The sequence below is a fragment of the Bombus bifarius genome, unplaced genomic scaffold (assembly GCF_011952205.1).
Source record: "Bombus bifarius isolate JDL3187 unplaced genomic scaffold, Bbif_JDL3187 scf7180000007973, whole genome shotgun sequence".
NCBI classification, from domain to species: Eukaryota; Metazoa; Arthropoda; class Insecta; order Hymenoptera; family Apidae; genus Bombus; species Bombus bifarius.
The window spans coordinates 5,299,179-5,326,993 of NW_022884359.1; the positions used below are offsets into that span (position 1 = coordinate 5,299,179).

The following is a 27,815-nucleotide window of genomic DNA, read 5'->3' on the forward strand; positions in this document are numbered from 1 at the left end:
TCCGCCTGCGGCAACGATATCACTAGCAACAGCGGAGGTTGCTCGGTGCGTTAATGGCATTATGGGATCATCCGTGAGGCGACCGTAACGCTCTGCCCAGACTGCATATCCTTCGACCACTACACGACCCTGTTACAGTAATTGCGCGATGTTCCTACCATACGTTTATCGTTATCGGATATCTAAACGTGTCCACGAACGCTCTTCACCGTCTTTTAAATTTTGTAGACGATCGCTTTTACGAGAAATTTCAACGCCAAGCTTCTACGTATCATGGAAATTTATTTATCGGAAGAAAACTTTCGGTTATTCGCTGCTATCCGAATACGGTTACTTGTATTTTCACTATCATCGTGATAACAGGTAAATCGTAATTAAACACTCGAGCGTCCCATGCTAAAGGCTACGTATAAATCATGCTCCTAGTCCAGTGATACAGACTCTGATGGATATTCGTCGGCTTCGTCGGTGGAATCGATTAGGTTGCTCGCGTGCGAGTAACGAGCGAGTCGATACGATCTTCGGTGGGCGTATTTCTAACGAGTCTCGCCGCGACGAAACATTAATAATTCGGTCGTGCGAGATTCCTCGGTCGGCCCACTTATTCCGCATTCCTGGTGCGGATATCGAAGGAAGCCGAAGCTACGCCACTGGCGCTGCAACAGCGACACAAAGCCCGGAGCGACGGCGCAAACTATTTATTTCATGAGCTTCCCCCGTGTAGACGACCGCCTCCCCTTTTAATGCTTGCCTGTGTGTACACGAGTTGTAGATCAGCCGGCCGTGGCTACATAAGGGGAAGCGGTCGGTATGTGAGGAAGGTACATACATACACACGAGACTACATAAGGGCCACATAATGTGCGTGGCCATGTGCATCCGGCGGAATGCGACGGCCTAGGTGAAATGCCTGGTCCCGTGCCAGAGACTTTAACCTCGATTCACAATAAAACAGGCTGGAGTCTTCTTTTCTGGCACTCAGACTAGAGGAGGTCGCGACCTGTCCTCTCACTTTTTCAACCGCGTTACCAGAGGGACCGAGTTGCGCCAGAAAAAAGGATTATAAGGCACGTCCTTTCTGGTACTCGCGAATATTTTTTTACCCGCTTGTCGTGTGTTTGCGAGCATGTTGCTGAAATATACAGTTGGTCGTAAAAGCGTTCAAACACGTTGCATATTTAGATTTACGTTTTACTGGAAATTGTGAAACAGCATAATCGATGTTAGCGAGATGGTCGAATGATGGTGAAATTGGGAAACTGGTGAATTTCGCGGAACTACGAATGCTCTTCGAACGTTTAAACTCGTATCAGATCGATGGATAACTTCCGATGGAATCCGACAGAATGCACGTCGTTCGAAACTCCGCTTAGTTTATTCGCTGTTCAGAGCGTCTTATCGGGAGTATCTCTTCGGAGGCAATTCCCCATCACCTTTTCGTATATTCATGACCGATACTGGCTTTTAATTTCTCTCGAGGCGTCTCCACCACTCTTGCAGCTTGTTCCTCAAGAATATTCACCGACCGATAATCCAGCCGCGTATCCTTTCCACGCTCGTAAATTCGCCTACGTCTCGCCTTCTTTCGTGTTTCCTTCTTCGCGCAGCGTACCCGGTGGCCCCTTTACACCGCCATTGTATAGCGTGACCCAAACAAACGAGACTTCTATAAATTCACGAATCTTTACCATTGTTTGGCGAAAATAATACCAAAGTTCACGCTACGCGAGCGTCGAGATTTTATTTGAAATAATTACAATGACTTTCGAGTAGTTTGATATTCCGGTGCTGTACAGGGTGTCCCGAACAATCAAAATTTCTTCTATAAATATTCACGTTTGTTCGACGAAAATTAGTCTGCGTACGTTTATGCGAGTTCATATTTTCGTGAATACTGTAGATAGACGTTTGTTTTACAGATTAAACAATATTTCTTATCATTTATAATAAGTAATAAATATCGCACTTTGAAAATTTCGTAATTGTTTGAACCATTTTATAATACTGTCCATTTGTAAATTTCCCGTAAACGCGTAAAAGTCTATGGTGTTTTAATAATAAAATTAACACTGCGCACCTATTTGCATTCTACCCGGATCACCCAGTATACGGAACGGCGTGGCGGCGTTTATCTCTAGTGCCGTCCACGCTGTCGCGTTTATCTACGGTAATAAATGCGCCAGTTGAACAAAGACGCGGACCGCCTGCACCCCGTTTATTCGCAACCCTGTCCAAGTTAGCCTTCGAGTGCCGTCGCGTGACTTTACGAGTGACAACAAAGGGGCCAGACTGACGTTACTATCATACATCCGTAGGGAAATACAGACGTAGTAAAGAAGTCAAGTGTTCTCGAACCGTACTTTCGTTTTTAGCGTTATTTTAGAAACTGCCTGGCAAAAGCAAATCTATTTCGCTTGTATTTCAGCCGCGACCTGGAAGAAGACCCCGAGGACGTCCAGGAAACGCCGCACAACTGCAAACTACTCCTAGGATACAGAGCCCAATCTCGCAGCATCTGGAAAAAGGTAAGAACGCTAATTACATTGTCGTATACGCAGGTGTAGCTCTAATTATCTATCTGCATCTGCGTTAGTTGTTACAAGTACAGTGAAATCTCCATATTCGCGAACATAGATCACGTAGCCTATATATCTACGGCAGAATTTAATTCATCAATCGGTGAAAAATACTGATGAAAATATCCGATGATAAAATAGTTTCTCGTTAGAAGAATCATTTGCTACCGGCGATGCTGGCTTTTCTGCAGCGCTCATATAATTTTCAGGATTGAGAATTCTCGATTGGAAGCTTTCCGTTCAATTTTTCAGAACCACGGCTTAAATCGGTAAAACTAATTCTGAACTTAGGGTAGGTAAAACCGCGAATACGGAGGTTTTACTGTATACCGAATTCGATGCAAGGCGCCCCAAATTAATTACAATTTGCACAATTTTTCTATACTATCGCCCAAGCTGTCAACCCTTTCATATTTATATTAAAAAAGTGTCTAACTTCCTCGTTGGACTCGAGTCGCCATATAAAAATTCCAACGTGATGTACCACGCAATAACTCAGCTTTGGCGACCGGAGAAAAGGCAAATATTTCATCGCCAGGCAAATATTTCATCTGCGAACAATCAGTACGAGAGGAGAATAATAGAGCAAAACCTCGTTCTAACGCGTGGGCTATATCTATCCTACGGTTGATGAAGGGAGGTCGGATAGGGTCGTACTTAATAGGGCACGACCGAGCGAGCCACTCAAAGGTCGGACAAGAAGGTTTCCGACGATAGGATCGAGCATTGGGCTCATTGATTAAACCAGTGTGAGAAAAGGAGAAAAAGAGAGAGAGAGAGAGAGAGAAAGAGAGAGGCGAACCCATGTGGAATTAGGGCCGCCTTAAAGTGCATCGTCTCTCTAGGGACAGAGACTGCGCTGTAGAGGACAGGGTATAGAAAAAGAGCAGACTGTGAAAGGGAAAGAAGAAGTTAAGGGCGGAGCGGAAGAAGAGGGGTAAAAAAGAAAGCTTGGGTGGGAAGGATGGAAAAGATATCTGGGTAGGCAGGGAGGCGCGCCAAGGGGAATAAATGATTCGAAGAACCAAGAAGAACCGGTCCACAAACAAAAGACTCGTTGCCTGGTCTGGTTGAATCTCTTCTGGTTTTAAGGGGCGGGGGGAGATGGAAAGAATCGTAGCTCGTACGAGGGATTTCACGCAGGAAGGAAGTGCTGACTCTGAAGCGAAAGAGGGTGCTGATGTTGATGGAACTGCGGGATTTTCAAGCTTTGTCCGAAAACGAACACTCAACGTCAGAGCTATCGGATTGGTCGCAACGATGTAACGACGATTGTAATTTTTCGTAGAAATTTTACCATAGCTTTTCGATAGCGTAGCTTTTTTTCAGGATTCCAATGATTTTTTAAATAAAATTCCTGGATGAGAATGGAACATCAATCGGGTAATTATTGAAATGAAATCGAGAAATTGGCAGAAAGTAGAGTTGAAATCAATCTGGTTGCCCGTATATTCTGACTCTGGCAAATTAATTTTATCTGCCCGGAGAAATCCAATCACGCATCGAATCATTTCAATTTCTAAATATCTGACTAATTTTAGACGTTGCCAATGAATTAAACCCGATTTATGCTTAAATACCGGAGTATTTACTTTCGAATTCTCGGTCGTTCGGCGAACGCCTGAATAATTGAGACGCTGCCCCGTATTGGAAATGTCAAATTTTAACGAGCAAGTCACATTCGCGGAGAGAAATTTCAGCTATAATCCGATTTTCTACGTTGCATTGCGCTTCAATTACGGAGCCGGCATATTCATCGGCGACAGTTGGTTCTCCGCAATGGCATTTGCTCTAGGAAATTAACGAAAGACCGCGTGATTCGACAGAGAGAAACTATTCTTGGCATGCTTTGGCAAGCCTGCCATTCGCAAATTTTATTTCCAGACCCGTTCTCGTCCGATAGTTCCTTAATTGACAAAATTATTTCATTAATTCGCCAATTATTCCACGCCAAAATCATATCGGCCATTGGCCACTCGAGGCGATTCGGCAATCAGTTTTACTCTAGTCGATTAATTCGCTGCTATTCTGCGCGTGGTCGTTAAGTTTCTTTGCTAAAAATATAAAAGATACACAATACGCGTTATATCAACGATATGGAGCGTGGCTTTCGCTAATTCGCTGTTTCCATCAAGAAGCTATGATTCTTCTCGTAGCTTCAGTAGCTTGAAAAAAGAAATTCAATAGCTTGGAATTTCTTTTTTAAGTGATAAATTCGCAACAGAAATTAGTAATGAATATTAACATTCATACGCTAGTAATTGACAATGGTATGCCATCGGCATTTGTCACGTCGTTAACAGAACACGTTTTCCGATTTCGTGTTGATCAGAGGGAAGTGGATAGCTGTCGTCGAGTTAGAAATCGTGAGTGCATCACTCTTCTTTTCTTTTCCCTGCACAGGCAGCAGGAAGTCGAAAGAGAAGCGAGTGCATCGCAAAAGTCCCCTTACGTCATCGGACAGATATAGCCGTCGCGATTGCTTCTCTATTTCTCGTTTCATCCTCGTTTCCTGTATGTCCACTCGAGCCTCTAGAGCCTAGAGTCTAGACCTAGAGTCTAGAGTATGCCTACTTGGCCGTGCGCAAGATCGCCTGTAAACCTCTCGAAAGCGTAAAGCATCGATGCGAAAAGTTGGTCGCGTGTTCCACAATCCCGTTCTGTGGGATTCCCCGTGATTTTTCAATTTCTCCGCGGAGAAAGATTAATAGCACGACAATGGAAATATATTAGACACGTACGTTCTATCGAATGTGCAATCTGCGTTCGATCGAAAGTCGGAGATTACGTAGAGTGGGTCACGAAAGTATTCGAACACTCGTAGAAACTTTTTATGGATATATTATGTGCGTTACACGAAACGGGCCTGAAAATGTATGCAATCGCTCACAGATCTGAAAATCACAGAAATCATTAAGATACGTAAACGTTTAATTAGATATTATTAGTAAGTCAGAAAATTTGGCGAGATCAGCTTTAGCGCTAATTATACGTTTGAGATTGCTATTCTAATTTTTTACTAAATATATTCCGACACACACGTGTGTCTACATCAAATTATACCAACGTACGATAATCGTGTCTCGCGCTAACTAAATTTCAAGAAGTTTCGTATACGATGCATAATACGTTTATAAGAATAATTTCGTGAATCATTGGACGTTTAGACGCGTTCGCGATCGATCGAAAGCTCGCGATTACGTATTCTCCGAGGGAGAAAAGAGAAAACTACGCGGAGAACGATAATTCTCGGTGTTCTAGAGAAATAGAAAACGTCCGAAGGAAGATCCGGAGCATCGGTTTCGATTCTACCGCCGCGTGGAAAGCAAAGAAATTTATGCGATCGTTCTGGGAACTTATCCAGTGTTTCACGAGCAAAGATTCAAAGCCACGATCTTTCTTTCTGCGAGGTACGAGGTAGAGGCACGCGCTAATAAAGTAACGAGGGCTCCTTTGAAGTGGGGCCTGCGTCGCTGTAATTCCTCGCTTCGTCTCGACCAACTTCTCTTTTCTCCCCTTTTTCTCCCTCCGCCTCCCTCCGAAAATAAACGCATCGCATAAAACGCGAACCGGATGACACGTTGCTGAAAATACAACTACGAGACACTGTCAGCTCTCTCTCTCTCTCTTTCTCTTTGCATCGGACGATGATACTTCGTAGTAATAGCGAGCAAAAACCGGGGGTGGAATGGAATTCTTCTCTATTTCGGCCCGAGGAAAATCCACGTCACGTAAATATTTTAGAAGAGAAACTCAAAAGAAAATGGAGGAAAGAAGAGTAGATACGCTGTACGTGAAAATATCATGCGTTAATTAGCGAAACGTGTGTCGTTGAAAATTTTATCTGTGAAAGTTGCAATATCGAGATGAAAAACACTGTGTATATTGAGGTGGTAAAAGCGCGATACAACGCGACGGAATATAATTCAAAGACTGTACTATTCTAAATTCCAGGCATTCCCTATTTCAGAATCTCTTTCATTGTATTCGTGCAAACTCCGCATAGTCTGTGTACAGTCTCGAAACTTTGGATAGTCGTGCCAGTCTCAAGTTGCTCGGTCGATTCGCGTATCTCTGACACTTGAAACTCAGTTACTCGATAGAAACAATCGTCAAAAATTCCCGTTCCCACATTACCGATAATTAAAAAATAATTCCTTGTTTCTTCCTCCTAATTAGCAGATCACCGAACACGAGGAATTTAATATTTCAACAGCGCATGCATAACAAAGGCAACTTCCGTAGTAAAAATACCGTGACACATTAATCACGGAATTCTCAACGATTCTAACAAGTTCAGAAATTAATTTCCCTCGTTACGGAAATACTTTTCGTTTGATCGACGATCGTTTGCGCAAAATGCGGTGAATGCAGTTCCACTAAAAAAAACTAAAAAAAAAAAAAATGGGTGCAAGTTTAGTAAAAAATATACATGGAGCGAGGAGATTGTACGAGAATGAGATTGATAGCAGTGGTTACTGGTTGTAATACGTACGACTCGCTTGGCAGCTTACCAATCCTGGTTGCAAAGACGTCGACACTTGTTTTTTCTTCTTTCTTTCCTCGTCTGCCAACTTCTCAAAGTCGAGTCCCTCGTCCGACAGTCCTCGCTCGAGCAAGAAGAAACGTCGCTCTATAAGTCTTCAAAGAGCGAACCGTGAGAAAGGTGGGCTACTCCTGGGAACATAGTAAATCGAGATTTATTGAGAATCGAACGAGCGAAAGACGTGTTCGTTAGAGACGACTCCCTCTACGGTTACGAGATCGTGAAACGTATTCGAATCGGTGATTTCCTTCTTCTATTGATACAAAAGTAGCGAGAGAATCCGATTAACGAACGACTGTGATGTATAGAGGAGGCTCGCAGAGGTGTTCCATCGTTCGTAAATATCATTTACGAATGTATTATTTTCGTTATACGAAATTACATGGATTTATTATGTATATTTTGCAATTTTATCACCAACTTTTACTTTTAAAATTCACCACGAAATTTCCACTTGACAGTTTTCCATGGCAAATATTTAAATATTTCCACGAGACAGATTTCTCGCAGCTGTTCATCGTTCTGATTGCACAACCCTTCATTTCCCTTGATTTCAAAATCTAGCTATTATAATATACGAGAATGCGTTAAGACGATCAATTACTCGTCGACCGGTGGAGTAATCGTTCGAAAGTTTAGGAGAACGATGTAGGTACAGTCGCAACGAGGACACACTGCAAACGGCAGATTAAAGTATCGTTGAACAGCACGTGGGCGGTCTGTCGTATTCCCGTAGTATATGCATTTAACATTAGGCGCGCGGCGTATGCACGAATTGCAAGCTAGTCGAACCACATGTCGACAAGGCCGCATCTGGCGGCCAATGAACGGCGTGTAGCCTGTAAATGGCCTGGAAAAAGCTGGTATCACTGTCTGGTCGAAATACCTCACGTTTCCGACCCGATACTAACCAGCCTAATTAGCCACCAGACTACGCATCTCCGAATTCCCAAATGTGTCCTATTCATTCAGCGATAAAGCGAATAGAATATGAAACATAAATTGTGCTCCATAATTGAAGAGTTCGCAACGATAAGGAGAGTTTGCAGCTTCGATATTTCATATTCGAAAGATTTGCATCGAAAAGCGCGAAAGTTTATTACTGCGCACGTTAGTCGACTATGAATTTATGATGCGTTTGAAAGAGTGATTCGATTTTGATTGATTTCGAATTGATTTCTTCTTTCTTTCTCCTTTTCTTCTTTTCTGTTCTTTCGAATTACTGGAAAATGGAAATTACAAGTTTCAATTGTCGCGAGGAATTCTCGTATGAAATCTCGCATCGAAAAAGAAAAAAGAAAAGAGGTTTGTTCGGAGATTGAGGGGAAAAAGTGGATCGTTCGGTTTTTCGCGTTTTAATTCACCGTTCCGAAGCGGAAAATCGCTGGGCGACGAGGCTGCGCGTAGGAAACGTCGTTCGACGAATGCATAATTTCGAGATCGATATCGGCTGTGTTGGCATACGCGTTCACGTATGCGCAGTTGCGCAACACCACGGACAGCCGCGGAACAGCAGGGGAAAGGGAGAGAGAGGTTTTGCATCGCTTGACCCGAATGGACACCGATCGCACATCGTCACACAGTATATACGAGACGAGCCACGACTTTTGAATGAATCCACAGTCACCTACTAGGTGACTCATCCATCGTCGATCGTGTTGTTCGTGTGTGACGATCCATCGCGCATGCGCATGACACCTTCTCCTTCCTGACTATGTTGTATTAGGTCGTGACATATGGAATGTTCGATCTCCTTTCTCGGAATAGATGTGTCTTTATTTTTCATCCGTAAGTAAGTTCATTCATCTCTATAGCCTTGCAATCTTTCGAAAAATATTTTCAAAAAATCTCGTTCCCTCGAAATCGAGTTCTTCAATTTTTCAATTTGAAATACAAGTAATTACGTATTAGCGTTATTTGTGCAGAATCACCAAGCTTGATTCACACTGGCGATCACAATACGCCCAGATCACGTCAAGTCAGCAAAATCGCTGACACGTAATCCAGTGTGAGCATTGAGAGTAGGCGGTTCGATCGAGTTTCCTAGCGACCGAAATGCCGCACGATTGTCGAAAAGGAACATGGAGCGTTTAATTGAATTTGTACGAAGTTACAGCAAACTGCTACGTGATTTCGGTTAGAAAAATTGTTATACGTATGCTTGGAAAACGACGTCGTTTCTGCTTAGAGCGAATAGGAACGAAAGAGACTGCGACGAGATTTGATTGTTTCTGATCGTCTGGTAGGAATACCTTGGCAAAATTCTACATTCGATTGTGATCTGACCGTACCTTTGACTAGTTTGGCTAGTGTGAATCGTTGCTAAGTTTAGACTCACGAAGGCAAATGACTAATTTCATGTGTATTCATTGTAGCACATTGGGTGTTCATGAATATTCATTGTTGCAAATAGAACGTTGCAGGCCTTGCAATGCTATTTTCGACAAAAGATAAATGAAAGCAAGAAGCATAAATCGACGTTTCAATATAAATCGGACTGCAAGCACGCAACATACTCTTTGATACAATCTAGGTAAAGGATCTGAAATTTCATATGTTGTAACCTAATCTAATATCTTGAATTACTTCGTTTAATTTATGTACAATAGTACGTAATGTCTTCCTTTGATCGTTTAAAACAGTCAGAGCACCCGAGTTATCTGCAAATCGAAATTCTTCTTGCGATCGTTAAAACAGTTAACACAATGGCTAGAAACTGCAAGTTATCGAGGAAGAGGAATTGCAACAACCAATAAACAATTCTGGACAGGTTTTATTTGATCTGGATAGGTTTGGTTGGCGCGAACCGTAATTTTCATCGAGCAACCAATCCCGCGGCAGTTAAATTAAAAGCCTGAATTTAATGATGCGGCCGAGTATTGATTTGCAAGGTGAATGCGCACAGCGCTATTTACACGTCCCATTCGCAGTCTCCCACCATTTTTTTCGCCCGACGACGCGCACGAGATTAATTCATCGATCGGCCGGAAATTCTTTTTCCCGCGGATGTCGCGCATCCGATGCAATGTTCCCCGAGGAAATTTCATTACCGGCTATACCAGAAGAAATTTCTTCTGCTCGACTCCGCGCGCGTTTCTGCCGATAATTTCACGCCTGTGGAATCCGCGCGTGCACGATGCTACACGCGATAAATTTTTTACGTCGCTGCGTGTATGTACCGCACGTTCCCTCTTCCGTCGGAATATCCCGCCACATGAAATCTAATTTGTTTGCACGATGAAAAAGAGAAATAATAGATAGGGCAAGAGGGAAAAAATACCTTTCGCGTTTCATCTGGAAAAAGAGAAAAGAATCTAAAAATTGCGGAATTTCCTATTTATTTTATTTAGAGAATAGAGTGCCATTAAATGTGCAAGAAGTTTGAAATACAACATGTGCGTTGGAAAAAAGCTTATAAACGCAGAGACACGTAGTTCGTGAATGGAAATTCTAAATCGATAGGATCTAACATTAGATGGAAAATTGTAAATCGCTTGGTATCCAACTGTGGAAAAGGAAGTTGATCGAAATCAAGTCATTCGATTTAACTTTGATTTGCTTTGCAGATCTGCGAACTGTCGAATCTATCGATAATTGTAGGCAATCTACCGTGAGAGTAGATAATTAATCGTTTATTATACTTCGAAAATCGACAACTTTCTTCATTCGAACGTAAAAGCTTCTTTTACGTAATCGTATCGAATTCCAGCCCGTTAAGTACCAGATAAAATAAATAAACTGTTGCAATTGTTGTCTTCGCTCAAACTTTTCGAAACAAGAAAATTATCAGGGGATGCCAGTACGGCAATAAACACACAGTGGTTGCGAATTTATACACAGGTGGATGGCGATCTCGAGGCAATTAGGAGGCTATATCCATTTCAGTTTGAGCTTGACTCGCCCGTTTCACCCACTAGTTGCAGAACTCGGATAATTATTGTTGCCAACTAACTTTTCGTTTGCTCGGTCGTACTCTGCTCTTCCACCACCGTCGTGTACGTACTACCAGCAGCTGGAATTCCCTTGAACTCACAGGTCGCGTGAAATATCGTGTTTTTGCCTCCTTTCAAACGCTTTTTCCTTCCTCTCACTCTCCGTCCTACCAATAACGTACTTCTTTATTCTTTACGTTAAATAATATCGCGAGTCTGACGTCCTCTCTCGTTTATCGATTACCAAATGTATCCAGAGATTAATTGCCTTTCCGGTCCTTTGGTTCGGTTGCAAGCAGTTTTCCACGGATGGTCATCGATCTTCCTGATTTTACGAGCCGTCGCGAGATCTCCTTGGTCTTTGAAACCGCTGCTTTTAAGGGATCGTAAAGAGCCTCGGGTATTCTATCCCTCTTTGACTCGGTTGGTCGAGCTTTTCTGCCAGGGAATTTTATCGCCAACGATCAGGGAGCACCTTCGCCTTACGAATATTGATGACGTCGACGGCTTGAGACCGTTCCAGTAAGAACCAACCGAGGATAAGGCTCAGGCTGGTTCACATTTCACTCCTGAATCGATGAGCTTCTTCCCGCTGCTTCGTCCCTTAACCCGTATCACACAGCACCGTGTCACAATCCTGCCTTTTATCAGCGTTAACACTCGAAGATTTGGCCAGTGAATTTGCCGACGAGAATATTCGGCTGAACTATTTCATTTACATTCGGACGTTGTTGCACGATCGAACTAATATTAGTATCGTAGAAACTGCGTTGGACTCCGACTATCTGCGAACTACGATCGAACGTAATTTCGGTTTGCACGAACGCGTATTTATTAATTTGAGGTGTATAAGTCGTGTCCGTGATGATTGTGGCTGGTGGTTGTAGATGTCGCTGCTGGGGGTACTGCTATATTTTCTTCCTATTTAGAATCGTAGAATAAAAATCGGACTTCGGTCGCTGGGATTCGATCCCGCGTTCCGAACGTTCGTAACCTAATGCGCTAACCACTGCGCTACCGTCGTCCGTTAGTTGTTTATGTCGAGCGCCGCCACAAATTGATAAATTATCGTAGAAGAGTGTCTAGAGTTCTATCGTTGTTCGTACTTACGTGTCTGAAAAAACGATTCGAAGTTTTGTTTCGAGGAAAAGAGAAAATTTTACGAACGAGAAGAAAGTATTTTCGCCACGAGCGCTTCGCAGGTTACGACTTCTCGATCCCGAGGGCACGTTAGTCCTCCGGGACGTGAAGTGTTTGGGAGTAGTTACCGGAGCTCGATCCTCGCACGTCTCGCACAACTTTCAGGTAAACTTTGTCGAAGTAGTTTCTGTCATCGTTCGAAGATCTTGGAATGTGCAGCTCGAACACTTGCACGCCCTTTGCGAAGCGTTCTTGCCTCGCAATCACGTCGACTATCTATGAGAACAGCGACTCAGCATCTTTGAAAAATTCACGAAAATACCAAGCAAGCTTTTGATAATCGGTTTTTCAGTAATTGCAATAGAAATTGTCGTGGAAGTCGTAACGCGAGCAAGCTTTATAGAGATTTTCTTCGTTGGAGTTTTTACGCTCGAGTAATAACGTCCCTTTGAGATATCAGGTTTTCCAAGGAAGGAGCTCGAGTCTCGAAGCGATTGCAGTTTTCTCGAAGCAGAAATATCAGGCTCGTTAATAAGCTTCCCAGAGGGAAAGGAAAACGAGAAAGAAAGATGATTGGTCGCGGAAAGCTACAGGATGATAATCTGATCTTTCTGTCTTTTTTAAGTGGCATTACGACTTGCAAGACGAATGACGTAACGATCTGTCTTTCACACGAAAGATCGATCGATGCAAAGCTTAGAAAGTACACGCTTCGAGAAACCGGCTTTTTTGAAAAACCGTTTCTTCGTACAACTATTCATCGAGTTTCCCACGTTAAAAAGTGGCATCGATTACTATGTCAGCAGAAATAAAGACGATAAAGTCCTAAGCAATAAGAAAGAATGTCGCTCCTATTCGATTTATACAGGGTGGTTGGTAATTGGTGGTACAAGCGGAAAGGGGGTGATTCTACGCGAAAAAAGAAGTCGAAAATATAGAATAAAAACGTTTCGTTTGAGTCTTTGTTTTCGAGAAAATCGACTTTGAATGTTCGCTCGGTACGCGTGCACTTTATCACGTCTCGTTATAACGGATCTCACTGTAGATCGTTGTCTCGATGGAAAAATTAAAAAAAAAAATTTTATTCTATATTTTGTACCATCAGTTACCAACCACTCTGTATAAACTACTCTAAATTACTGAATCAAGTTAGTGAATTAACGTGTAAAATTTCGGCTTTTTAATGATTCGTATGGTACACGTATGAAAAGGAAAATCGCCAGCTTGAAAATTATACGATGCGATAACGCAAGTACGTATGGAAAATACGGAAAGATTTGGACAATCGATGCAGCGAAATCGAACATTTAACATGTTACAAATTAACGTAAAAACGATGGAGTATCCATTTATTTTTGAAATACCCGCAACAAGTCATCTGTTCCATATTCCATTCTATCCAACGAAAGAATTAGCAACGCAGTTAAAAGCTCGTGTTTATATCCCACAACACCTGAACGCATTGGAACGCAAATATCCATTTAAATGGCGTCTAGGTCGATCCTCGGCTCCTCTCTGTTTCCCTCGGTTTCCCCGATGATTGCATAATCGGTCGAACAAGCCAAAGGTCTCCGGGAGCAGCTGTTCGTCGTCGAATTCCAGTGCACACCTTCCGTCTGTGCGCGCGTTCGAGAGGGGTTGAGGTGCACGCAGGTGCAATCTGACGATGGCTGCGACGGGTAGCAGGTGGTGCATGGACAGATATCGATGAGTTCCCAACCGGGGATCTCTACCGATTTCTCCATCCTTCGTGTCCTGCGATCATCGGACGCGAGACACGACGGCCTTCCAACAGACAGAAACCGCTTCCTTCCATCTTTTTACTTTTGCCATGCTCTCGTGTCTGTCGCGTGATTGCGAGTCGTTTAATCCGGCCGTAATACCGGATCAGGAATCGCATTAATTTTCCTTCCACCGCAATTTGCGAGTCTCGCTAATCTTTCTTCGAATGCAACCAGGTCCCACCCTGTTCCGACCGACACGTCCGTCGATCTGTTTCAATCAAGACACCATTTATCGCTGCGAGGCATTGTTAGCTTCACTCTCGTAATTCCTAGTTTCCAAGGGTTCGAACTTGATTTTCCAACGTAGACGTATTTATTCCTCGGAGTTCCTTTTCTTTTTCATCCGCGGATTTTTCTATCGAGAAACGCGCGTATCGAATATCTCGATGTTCCTTACGATGTTCAGTTGGCGAGATCATCTACCTTTCTACCGCGTCTTTCGTTTATCGCGGTTTATTACGTTTCTTAAATAATACGTCCGTGTTCACGCAGATTTTACACTTTATTTTGCTGTTCGCTTCTGGGCTCTGATCCGACGACCGAAACATCCCGATTAGGATTTGATCGCGAGATAGAGGAAAAAGGCGCGGGATCGACGATTGGAAAAATCGATGGGCGCGATCGAATTGCAATTTGCACAGGTGGGCAATAGCCGATGGATGGTAGAGAGGAACAGCGATGGCGTGTCGAGGGTATAGGTTGGTGCACGGCACAAAACCGAAAGTGAGATTAGCTTCGTTCCGGCTGGCAGGCCGCCAACTTTTCCCCTGCTCGGTGCCGGTTTTATTGCGCTCACGCACGCACGCAGACACGCTGCGGATTTTGCGCGACCCGCTATTCCCGTACATCCGGGTCTTGCTCCGACGGATATATCGAAGCGAGACCCTCGCGTCGCATTATTCTTACAGATGGTCACATTTCGCCGCGGATTTATCGGCGTAACTGCGGACGCACGCGCGCCCGATTTTTCTCTCTCTGCGTCTGGTAATTGGACTCGCCAAACCGTCACTGATATAAGCCTTTCAACGACCATTTGGCTCACGGTTTCCAAACTTCTGCCTCATTTCGGACGACGCATCTTTCTCGCGTGTAACTGTTTATTAAAAGAGCAAGGAGAGGAAACTTACTTGCTAAATCCGCTATCTCTAAGAAACAGAAAGTCAAGAAAATCGATGGAATTACCGACGAAGGTAATGGTCGATCACAGACGATTTTGTTTGCCACTAAAGTTTCAAACAGCGGGGTTAAAGGCTTTGCTCTGCGAACGTCGCTGTTATTTACTTGTTCGTTTAAATCTGTTCCCTTCGCATCTGAATCTTTGCTTCATTACCAAACTTGTTACTATCATAGAAGAAGAAGATTTAACAACACCGGCGGATGGAAACTGAGAGTAGTTCGGTGAAAATAATGGAACAAAGAAAGGAATGTAGGAAATGGAGGAATACAGGAATATTTTAGTACTGAACGTAAGGATTAGACAAGAATTACGATGGAAAAAATGTTTAAAAGGCGCCAGATCCTTTCGTTGAAGAATCGTACGTTTCAATGGACTCGAAATATTTCGGTTCGCTATTCTCGGTTCAAAGTAGCGCCGGTCATTCGTCAAACGGAGACTGAGTTACAAAATCTCTCCGCGACGTTTCGTTGCATTCCACTCCTTTGAAATGCGTCCGTCTATTTCGGGAAAACGCTGAGAAAGACGGGTACGCGCACCGATGACTCGAGCAATCGGCTATTCAGCGGTCGCGTTCCCGGGAAACGGGATTCTCAGTGGAAAAGGAACAGGCGGAAAATACCGGGATCGTAGGAGAATTTTGCGCGTTCTCGTCGTTTAACGACTCCACTCGTCTCGTTCGGTCGGCGAGCCTTCTCTCTGCGAGTTCTCCGACCTCGTAAAACATCTTGCTTCACCGTGGCGCCGAAAGTAATTGCTACTGGCGTGAGTTTAATCTCTCGTATTCCTGATCCCGCGACCGAGAGGCATTTTAGCTTCGAACTGTAACTCGTTGCAAACATCTCCTGCTAACTTTCATTCTATCGTTTGGATCGTTACTTCAGAGGAACATGAAATTCCGATCAGTCGGTCGTTCTCCTCGTAATCTACGTTACATCTCGATTACAAGATTATTCGTGAAAATTTTCTACGGTAAATGTTCGAAGATAGTCGTTGTAAATTTTACATTTTAGACTTTCCGCTTTTATTTCAAAAATATAAATCGACGCGATACAGTGAACAAGGCGTGGCGATATTTTTTACTGCGACGTGAAAAACGGTTAAAGGAGAAATAGAAGTGGACGATCGAGCAACATAAGGGTTAATAAACGTGGAGAACGGTGGCGGTAACGGTGATCGGAGGCGAAACATGGACAGCGCACGATCGCAGCTCATTAAAGAGCGCATCGTCGGCCAGCTAAATGCATCTGCACGCGCGTCTCGCAGCTGCGCACGCTTTTGCGTGCATTATGCATGCACGCGTTGCCGGGCGACGATGCGAGCCAGGCACGCCCACCGTTTTCGCACTCGCATCAAACTACTGCTTGTTTTTCTTTCCTTTTACCTTTCCCTTTTCTCTCTTTTTCCTCTTTTCTTCTCTTTTTTTCTGCCCCTCTACCTGCACTCCACTTTTATTTTCCATTTGCCGAGCGTTTTTAACGTTCGTTCACCTTTGCGATAATTTTCATTCGAACAAGAAAGTATTTTCGCGTCGCTGAAGAGAGAATAACACGGTTCGAGAATAGGAGTAGCCTCGTTAATTAAGTTCCTTCTTTCCCGTGCTTTTCTTTCTTTTTTCCTTTTTGTTTCATTTTTATTTCAATTCGGGCTGTTTCCGTTTCGCGATTCGGTTTCCATGGAAGCCCCGTTTCATTTCCGATCGTCCATCACAGCTCCATCGGGGGGGAAAAAAAATATCTTTTCCATTTATACCGCTTCGTGAGATTTAGATTGTGCCGAAACGCGCGCACCGCCCGGACTCGAACGAAAAATGAAAACGGGGGAAAAAGTGAAATGCGAGGGAAGGAGGAAATACGCGTACAAGAACTATCAACGAACACACAGCAGAACGAACGACGAAAATATGCGATCTTGAATGAAAACTAGCCACGGATCCGGATCGAAGATTTTTATCAATTTTTACGTTCCAGGCTATTGAACCGCAGAAGTCGAGTGAAAAAAAAAAAAAGAATAAAAATGAAAAATGAATCGAGAGAAAAATGTAACGAGTTTTATTCCTTTCTTTCTTTCTGTTTGCTTGCTTTTCACGCGCCACAGAACGTAATGAGTACGACGAACAAAAGATCGATATTAATTTATTTACTTCCGAATATGCGCGAGTCACGGATTAAAATGGGTGCGCTATAAAATATGCGGGAAGTTGTTGCTGTATGAACGGCGTATAATTAATTCATTATTCCTGCGATAATTTCACACAAGTTGCATTATTCTGGCCTGTCTAATTCGTCCCACGTACACCGCTTCTCTCTTTCTGTTGGCGCTGCTCGCGTTTAAAATTCTTTCCGCGCAACGATAATTTTATCTAAAAGCAGGTAAATCCGTGGAACGATGATTTTCTTCCCCTTGAAATTGCTAAGAACGCGTGGATTAAATTCTGTCGCGTCGAATATAGATTCTCGCTATACAATACGCTATATTTAAATACAGAAATTCTAAAAACAGAAAAGACCGAGGGATAAAGCCGTCCGAATATATTTCGCAGTCTCGACGATGTTACAACCTTCGAACAGCCCACGTCTACTCACAGTCTAAGGAACCCGTGTAGTTGACTCAAAGAATTCAAGAATATAAGGAGACACGAGACAAAAAACAAAATTCCATTGTGTGGGATGTTTCTGCTCACCCACACGAGTACGCGACCTATCGACCAGTCTAGACAGAAAAGCTCGCGCAGGACGTAGAAGAGGCCTGTCCTAATTGTCGAGAGCGGCGTGAGTCAGCCTATTGTTGTACACTGTTCCTCCTGCAGAGACAGAGAATCCCTGCTAGCCGTATAAATAAAGTATCGAGGCGAACGAGATGGATAGAGGAAGTTGCATGCAGAGATCCTTTGGTCGCCGAGAACTGAAAACTGCACGTAGGAAGTCAAGGATTGCAAGAGCTACATAATAAACTATGAATCAGTGAATTGTGGGTTGTAAACGGCGGTCGAGCATTCTGGTTGGCTTGGCCTTGGATTCTAGAAGCAGCACTCGTGGAATTTACTACTGGGGAAAGTCGCGATTTGCTTCGATAGAAGAACGTTGAGTAATAGTTGCGCCTTGTTTCCAATGCTTCCACGTATCTTTGTGATCGTTCAAAGAATAAAAGTTCGATTTTCTATCGTCGATCCTTTCGCACTGATAGCAGTAGAAAAATCTGATTTTATAGGCCGTAGGTACGAACTTGTTGAATTTTTGCGACCACCGAACGATTGTGAAATTTATTTATTGAGAATTGTGGATTTTAATCGGCGAAATATATGTGTAGTAACACTTAGATTACACTTAGAATCGATATCAAAATAGTTTCAGATTTATTTGATTTCTGATTCGCAAGATATTCGTCGATACACATTTGCACGCTTCTCAGCACTCGCTTTGTCTCAGCATCTTCTTTACCACAAACCAACGGAACAGTTGTATTCTTCTGTTTCACTATATATGTGTATTATTACTACGCGACTAATTTAGTGTAGCACACAAAATTACACATATCTCGATACTATTAACGCTTAGCGTGGGGAAAGGCAAAGCGCGAACAATGAGGTTTAAATTATACATTATCTGCTTACTCTCGGATGGCAAGTATCCGGCATCAATGAACAAAAGTGTTACAAACCGCTCATTGTTCGTTGAAGAAGATCAAGAAGCTATTCACGAAAGATGGCAAAGGAAGGTGGTTGTGCAACGGGTGCCGTTCGCACACAATTTCGCCTCGACACGCCAGTTAAATATGCATTTATCGCATCGGCCGTTGGGAAGAATAAATAATTCCTTGGGCGCAACAATACGAATTGTTCCATTGTGTGTAATTTCATTTATAAATTACAACCGGCGTTTCGAATTTTTCTCTTTCCACGCGGCCAGACTCCGACCAGCCAACTCGTACATAGCCGACCAATTAATTAACTAATAACAGAATGCGCGGCGCATTGCTAGGAAATCAGAGAGCGTTTCCGCATTGTGTTGTGAAAATTAAAATATCGTAATTTCTGTCGGACCGGCATTACCGATATTAATTGCTTACTTTCCACCTCATTTTTCACTCGACCAAACGAAAGCTACGGTGAAAACACTTTATTTCATCGTTGCTTCGTTATGAATAGTCATTTACTTTCCAAATTTATCATAAATCGTGTAATTAATAATTACACCGCTGATGGCTATGCATTCGTCGTATTTTTATGATCCCGCTGAACACAGTTGGAAACTTTTTTTTTACTGGAAAACTTGCTGCGTCCAGTATATCGTATGCAGCGACCACAAAGAGGTCCGCAGCATTCCGTTCCAAAAACAAGAATGCGGCAGAAGAAATAAAGAAATAGTCTCATGGAAGGTTCTCAGAGCCATTAAAGGCGCCGCCTCGTATTTACAAGGGATCCTCTTTAAGGTAGCTACGGGATTGGGAAAACGGGTCGATAACGCCGTCTCGAAACAACCTCCCTCTTCCGGTAACCAACCCCTCGTGCATTGTAACTACCGCGCACAGCCTTGCCACGCGAGGCTACAAAGGAACGAGAGAGAGAGAGACAAACAGACAGAGAAAGAGAAAGAAAGGGAGGAGGGGAGAGAGAGAGGGAGAGAGAGAGTTTCGCCTCTGGGATAGAGAACTGGGGAAGGGGTAGAAGAGAGGGAGGATGCTCATTCAGAGAGAGGGCGACTGTGTTTATCGGAAGGGGTTGCTCGCGACCCCGCAAACATCCCCGAATGACGACGCTTCCCTCCGTACTTATATTTGCCAGGCGCTCGTGCGCGAATATCCAACTCGACGCTCGTAAATTGCGTCACGGCTCTTTGTCATTCTGATCAAATTTTCGGATGACGGAGACAGATTGGTAAATCCGTTTGTGGTGGTATTCTATACACATGGATTTAATAAACGATTCGCGTCACGATAGCGAACCAATGATTCTTCAGCGGGTTTTCCCCTAGCGAAAATTCTAAGTGAAATATTGTAGAAAATTTGTGAAAGACGGTATCTCTAATCGTAAGTCGTAGAACGATCTAAGGATAAATGGAACTGGATATAGCGACAAATATTTACAACTGAACACGTTTCACAAATGTGTAAACGTCCGTGGCTTAACCCTTTGCACTCGTATGTCGAGTGTGACCCGATATCAGTTTTTATCTCAGGAGCTCCTTTGTCGAGTTTCACTCGACGTTCTTTCATGTCCACCTTTTTTTTTTTGTGAAACGAAGAAAAGGAGGATCGCATGCTGGAAATTGTCCAAGATATATCATATACTTAAAAATTACAAAATACAACAACAGCGTGAATAAAATTGGTATTTAGGTGAATTTATTTTTTAATTTATTTAAATTGTCTTATTTTCTAGTTCAAGTAAATTTCGAATAAAAAGCTTAAAGGCGTTGGGAGCTGCTGGTAACGAAATTGAACTAAAATTCGCAGTGCAAAGGGTTAATAATCATTCAATAACTTCTGTAGTCGATACAAAAATATAAATAATCGATGCTCGATCGAAAAATATCACCAAAAAAGTATCTGGCTGCTTCCGCCTGCTCGATTCGCATGATTTCATCCTGGAACGTGTATCGCGGAGAACAATGGAAAGCTGGGAATATCTACTATATAATTAGTCGAGTCTTCTCCGTTGGTTCTCTTTCTTCGATTAAACTTGGCCCTCTATCCTCTCACATATCGCCGTTTAGATCCCGGCTAACCTTTATAGAAGGAAACCGTTTTAGCCTGACTGAATTTGTGGCTCGATCGTAGCAAAATTACGGTGTAAACGGCGAATTATCGAAGTCGCCGGTTCAGCGTCCGCGGTTGACCGCCAATCTCGCTTCGCTACTCCATCGTGCTCCAAATTCTGCAACTGGCTCAACTTATTTCCCCTATAAATCGAATTTAATTCCTCCTCCTCTCTCTCTCTCTCTCTCTCTCTCTCTGCATTTAGCTGCATAGTTCGATCGCGTCTAATCGAGTTCCATTTCGCAATTCGGCCTTTTGGTCGCTCTAATTGTGAAAAGTAGCTTTGTCCGGACGCGTGCTTTGCGGCGAGGATCCAAGGACGAAGAGACGAGTGTCAAAGGGTGTGCAGGAAACTGGCCAGCCACTAGTTGTAGACTATAGGCTTGCAATTTTGGACAGAAAGTTTTGAGTAGGTTAATTTTAGAAGCAGCTTTAAATCGAAATTTCGCATCCAACAGGAAAATCAGATAACTTGACGTTCATGAAATGGTTTAAAGAAGCTGTCTTATCGATATGGAGCCATAAAATGTAAGTCAGAGCGGTACGTTGAAACGCGAACAACTGACGAACAGGATCAACCTGTCGTGACACTTTCCACGGTGTGTCGAACATGTCTTTCCTTTACGGTCTGTGATTGTTTTTCTCGCTGTTTTCTCACCCTTTTCTTTCCTTTTCTGCTCAGCTTTGTTCGACCGACCGACCGCGTGATCCACGCGAGGTCCATGTCGAACAATGTTCAACAACTTTTACTTCATTATGACCGTCCAATCCACTGAGTATCTGTCGGAATAGACTTTACTTTTTTCTGCCTCTGCGTGCATCGATAGCTTAATACATACGTCATCGCTGACCCGTGATATTTACCGGAAGCTTTTCTAATAATGTAACCAGCTGGACACATTCTTCCTGTTTGATATTGAAATCGAATTGATAATGCGACTGTTGCTTTATCGCGATTCGATATAATACAGTTGTTTACCGAATATTTAACTCGTAGTTGAAAAGGTTAGAGGAGAAGTAAAAACGTAGAACATTTCAATTTCAATCTTGGCCGTTCCATATTTGCATTTCAGACTAGATTTTAAACCATGCAAATTTCGTCTCATTTCTTGAAAGCGATTTAATAAGCGATCGGCTTTGTACATTTGTGTTACGTGGCGTTAAATAGAAGGCAAGGATTCCTGTTATCGGAACAGGAGAGCGTCACCGATAAAAAGGGACAAAGCGGCACAGAATCTCCGTGAATATCGGCGCGGCACGCTCCGCAAACATTTGTCGCCGAACATTTTAACCAGTTCCTCTTTTTCTCTCGCTCCTACAAATTCTCTGTGCCACGCGATGGATTCGTCCTTTTTCTCGTTCGAATACGCGGTCACGGAATTTAAAGCGGCACTTTTCATCAATTTTACCAGTTATATCTTGAAGTGGATAACGTTAGAAGCATACCGATCGAATGGTATTCTTTCGAGATCGTGTTTCGTTAAAACATACTTTGCCTTCCGACGATTCCTCTCGTTTTACAGTTTTTTCCCCCCTCGACTCGTTTCGTTTCTCCCGCTTGGCTGCTCCAGTGACCGCTCCTCCCGTCGTTTTTCTTCTTCGTCGGAGAAGAAAAACCGTGACAGTTGATTTATGATGCACTTCTTGAATTACCAAGTTGAAATTTTCTCCTTGGCCTTGTTTGCCAACCCAAGAACGTCGCGCACTTTTGGCAGCTGGATTTTTACATTTCGGACGTCCTGACAAATCTACGAACATCTTCCGATCTGTTCAGCGAGGGCAAAGAATCGAGACATTGGAAGTTTGCGATGTTTCGCGATTTTCGTTCCAAGTTCTCCACTCGGATTGGCATTAATCTTCGCTTCGATGAATCATTCTCGTTTCAACAGATAGAGGAACTGTTAACTTAACGCTACAAATATAGTAACAGCAATAATAACGCGAAACGAATTTAAACGAAACCAAGTTCTTGCCATTCCTCGCGACATACCAAAATATAGCGACAGATATATAGCAAAAGAGTCAACAAACACCGAAATCCCCTAATCACTGGACTACTTGATACATCGGACCAGATCCGCAGGCTGAAGAGACACTACCCGCTAGACCTAAACGCTAGATTCAATTAGTTATCTAAATTAATTAATATTTACTTATTTATAATACTTACTTATAAATTATACTTATCTATAATAAGTATTAACTTATTATAAATATTTAGCCATGTCACTGCGCCACGCCAGAAAAACTACTGAAAATTCTCAACGCGAGAATTCATAGTAATTTTAATAAATATTAAAAAAAAAAAAAATTCCTCGCGACACAATATCGTTAACGATCTACATAATTATTCGCTTCCGTTCGAGTCAGATCATTACACGCTTCATCTCCACGGTCTATTCCTATTTGTCCCTTTTTTTTTTCGTAGATACTCTCAACCAAAGGAAGTACGCTATTAATTTATGACGTTCCTCCGTATAAAATCCGCCAAAAGGAAACCGGCAATCGAGTCGTTGCAATCTGCACGATCAAAAGTTTCTATTCCAGTTTCGAGGAAAAATGTGCTCGATGGTCTCAGAAAGCGGCCCGAATCGAGTCACGGAGATCGATTTCCAAAGCATCGAGGCTCCGCTCAATGAGACGTGGCAGGAGAGCGAGGAGAACGTGAGAGAACCCTGGCACGATATTGCAGCTGCAACAGCGGCGGCAACCGGTTTGATAATGACGTGTTGAACGAGTAAACGAGATAGGCCCGAGAATGCCGACTCGTCGAGGGGGAGACGGTGTTCCACGGAGTTGGAACGATACCGCGAAGAAAGACAGGAAAAAACCAGCAGAGAGAGGAAAGAGAGAGGAGAGGCTGGCTGGCGCACGGCAAAAAAACAGACTCCGTGGTCTCCGGCAGCGCATATTGAGCGTCACGACCGTTAAACCCGAGCCATCCCCGGTTGTTTCCCGTTCCTGCGGAGGAAGGAACGAGGGTCGCTTGACCGTCTATGTGCGTCTCTTTCTTTCTTCTATATATTTCTGTCCTTGTTCAGCAGCGTCGCGAGGACACATGGGCTTTTTTTGCCCGCAAAAAATCAGCTGCCCCTCGTCCGCTCGTCGCGAACATGAAATCCTATCCTATCGCCTCCGGTTTTTCGCTCGAGGTACGAAGGGACGAATGTTTTTTCTATTCTTTCTTCGAATCCTCTTCGACGTTCGTATAAACACGATCGTGTCTTTTATGGATTAGTGCTTGTATTACAGCGTGTAATTTACGGTCAACTTAGCGCTAATGCTTGTTTCACGAAATCTACACGGTTTTGCCAGTTCATTTAGTATTTTGGATCTCAAGAATATTTGGAGACATTTGGAGAATATTTGGAGTCCTTGGTTCGTGGGCCCTATGTGGCAATTTTTCATAGCTATTTTCAGGCTAGCTCTTTCTGTTTAGCAAACGTATTAATTAATATCGTGACATTTAGTTGCTTTCAAACGTGGCGTTGATTCTTATATCGGTCATTCGCGTTCTTAGCGAAACTGTATTACCAACTATAAATTATCCTGTATTATAATTATCCTGTATCCGTTATGTTACTTCTAACATAGAAAGAAACGAATCGCTAGGAAATGTCGCTATGTTTTCCACACTTCCCATTCGAGGAATATCAAGATATTTAGCCCGAGTGACTGCGAAATTCACGATTTTACTGTCCCGCGAAAACGTAGGTATCCAAAGTTGGAACGCGCGCCAAGTTTCAAATCGACGATTCGGCGGCGAAAAATAGCGGTAAACAGGGAGCAGAGACGCGACAGGTGTTTAAACATCTGGAGCCCCGCGCCTTTGAAACTCTTACTTATTCAAGTATTCGTGGTATTCGAGCGGCCTGATCAAGCAAATTATTATTAACGTTATTTCCAACGAATCCTTGACCTCTTTCGCGTAAGACCGAGCCATGTTCGTACAATTTTCGATACTTTCTCAATTTTCATTTCGCCCGAGCGAATAATTATCGGGCAAAATTGTATCGAGGTCGTTCGTTGTCAGGCGCATTTTCCCCTGTAAACCGTTCGTACATGCATCGTTTGAAAAATTGCTCCAAGCAACTTTCGCTCGAGTTAATTAGAACTTTGAAAGCACACAAACGACTTTAGTAACAATTTCATTAAAAGTTTCCAAACTTTCCGGCTATCGACCGTCCTGTTGAGAGGATCGTTCCGCGAAAAATCTCTTAAAGCCCCGCTAGACTTTTATTAGTTTTCTTTTTGGTTATCGATTCCAGTTATTTTTCCGACAAAAGTTCCTGCCGTGGAAATCACGCCCGAATTATACAAGCAATTTCAACCGAGTTTCCTTTTGCTCTGTCTTGTTACGAACACCTACGATGTTAATAGCGTGACTCACGGTCAACCTTGAACAAATTATTCCTTGCGTAACACCTAGCGCAAATTACCACGCGATAACAGCTCCGCATATCAATTCGCCTAATTGCTTCGCTTTAAACTCCGCACCGATGTCAATTACCTGGAAAACGTCGAGCTGAAAATTCATTAAGCAACCTGCATACGTAGACTGCAGAGGAAAACAGGTTAAATCGCGTATCCTTATATAATAGACCTGAGTATTATATGCGCCTATGTACTGTAGGAAAATCTTAAGAAAATTCCTCGGATTTCGCGGTCGAATGTGAGAAAAGTAAAAGCCGTAATTTCCGAATGGCTGTGCGAGGGGGACTAAAAGAGAAAGGAGCAGAATAGTAGAGGGTATTCACGATGAAACGATTCGCGGAGGCCTTGAAGACTGTGGAACACCGGTTCGCTCGCAAATGGTTTCCTGGCGTTCTCAAAAGAAGCACCTGGCGACGTGTTTTCGTGTCGGACTTCTTCCAAAGGAGGAGAAAAAATTGAACAGAATTTTTTAACCGACCACTTTCACTCGTAATTGCCCGACCAATGTCGCTTCTCTCTTCTACGTTTCGACAAAAACATTTTAATTTATATTCCCACACAGTTGATAGATTTACAGTAAAAACTATTGACGCAACTATTCGCAGTTTATTTTTATACACATTAACGAAAAACGAGTTGACAGTGTACTTTGAGTAAACATTAAACTTTAGCAATATAATCACGATGCTAGAATCTCGTAACAGCGTTAATGAAATTACGAAATGTTCAGTAGAATATACAGTAGAATACATTCGTAAAAGGTATCTACAAGTCTTCAAATATTTTCGTAAGCCTATAACGTATAATATTTCAATTTGACCACTGTTTTTTGGGCGTACGAGTAACAGCTGTGCTGACGAGCCACCTATAGCAAGCGATGAAAGGGTTGGTTCGTGACCGAGGTCAGATCGAGATATCTAATCACCGATGCTTTTGTGCAGTCGGTAATGTTTGACTGACCATAGTAACCGCATGTTTGTCGGTCCATTCGACCTTACCCGTTTGTTTGCCTGAATGCCACAATTGAGTAACGCCGAGGTTTTGTTTCAGGTAAATATCCAATGTTTCGTTGCCTGTCCTAAGGGCTGTACTATCCTTCGGCTTTGGTAAGTTGTATACATCTATTTCCACTTGCGTACGCTCACTATAGTTGGCGAATAACAACAATCGAGTTACATCTAGCTCGAAGTGGAAACTTTTGGCGTAACTAATTCGCTCATGCAAACGGTTTCCAATTATCTACAATTATTTCGTCAATTTTTCCGTCAATTAATCAAGCTCGCCGCTTGCACGATCCGCTCTCCAAGAAGCTTTATCGTCGCGCCGCTCAGCCACGTCGTAATTTTCCATCTTATCGCGGCGGCAATTCATAAAACCGGCAATCACGTCGCGTTATTCGTCGCCGTACGTCCTCGTTTCTCCGAGCAAAACGTATAAAGCACAGAATATAGCCAGTCAAAGTCCGAAGTCGATAAGACGTCTCGTATCGTCGATAGACACAATAAAGCACAGCTTATTTATAAAGCAGAAGTTACTTTTATGAGAAGAAGTTCAACATGTTGTACATACCTTGTGTATCGTTTAGAGAACCGCCTTCGTTTCTAGTCGACGAAATTTATATTTCATCGCCGAAACGATTTATACCGAGAAACCTTCGCGATCGCGTTTTTGCGGTCGAAACACGATGATATTATTTCAACGTACAAATTTTCTCCAATATGATCAATTGTTCGAATACTTTTGCGAGTCTCTGTGTACGATGCACACGAAACGCACAATGGATTGACCTATGATTGTACGGTAAACCAAGGGGGACGAACAAAATATCGTACGATTTTTTTTCCTTTATGCTCGTAGCTGACTGAACTGAAAGGTTCTGGGGTGCGATGAACCTAACGTATCGTCGCGATAACCCCTTCTCGCCGTAAATAGCGCGAGTCCCAAGGGTTATCGGTCCGAGCGCGAGCGTGCAACGAAATCGTCGATTTCCGGGTAACGCGATGACCGACGATCGCATTGCAAAAATAGCTCGTGTCGGCGTTACGAAATCACGTGAAATTTCACATACATGTGCCAGAAATATATGGAAATATGGAGGAAAAATGTCCCTTCGCGATTTTCGCGTCCCCATTACGCTGGTTTTTTTTACTCATTGCTATTTTTATTCTTTCTGTAATGCCCATGTTATCGGGATATCAATTTCCTGTTTCGTATCACCGCCACGTTGACTTTCACCTACATGATCGAGCGTCCACATGTCTCAACCGCTTATCTCGCATTCTAATTACGCATCGTTCCACTTATCTTCCTCCAAAGTCTGTCGACGCTCGTATTACCCCTTCTACAAAGTCTACGTCTCGTGTGTTTACAGTGCGGATATCTAGCTAGTTGACCTTTTCCGTGGAATTAGTTTCTTTTGCATTTTATTACATTAGACCGTGCATATTTCTGCAAGTTCGTATCTGTGTGAAA

General features: G+C 43.0%; 1 protein-coding gene across 5 annotated transcripts in view; it reads left to right on the forward strand.

Annotated features, from left to right (window-relative positions):
• The window catches only part of LOC117216270 (probable JmjC domain-containing histone demethylation protein 2C), a 233,006-nt gene that overhangs the window by 66,658 nt on the left and 138,533 nt on the right, over positions 1 to 27,815 (forward strand). For all 5 annotated transcript variants that reach the window (XM_033462853.1, XM_033462888.1, XM_033462879.1 and 2 more), the window contains exon 7: positions 2,426 to 2,525. In XM_033462853.1, the coding sequence (XP_033318744.1) occupies positions 2,426 to 2,525 (100 nt within the window). The remainder of the gene's footprint in view (positions 1 to 2,425; positions 2,526 to 27,815) is intronic.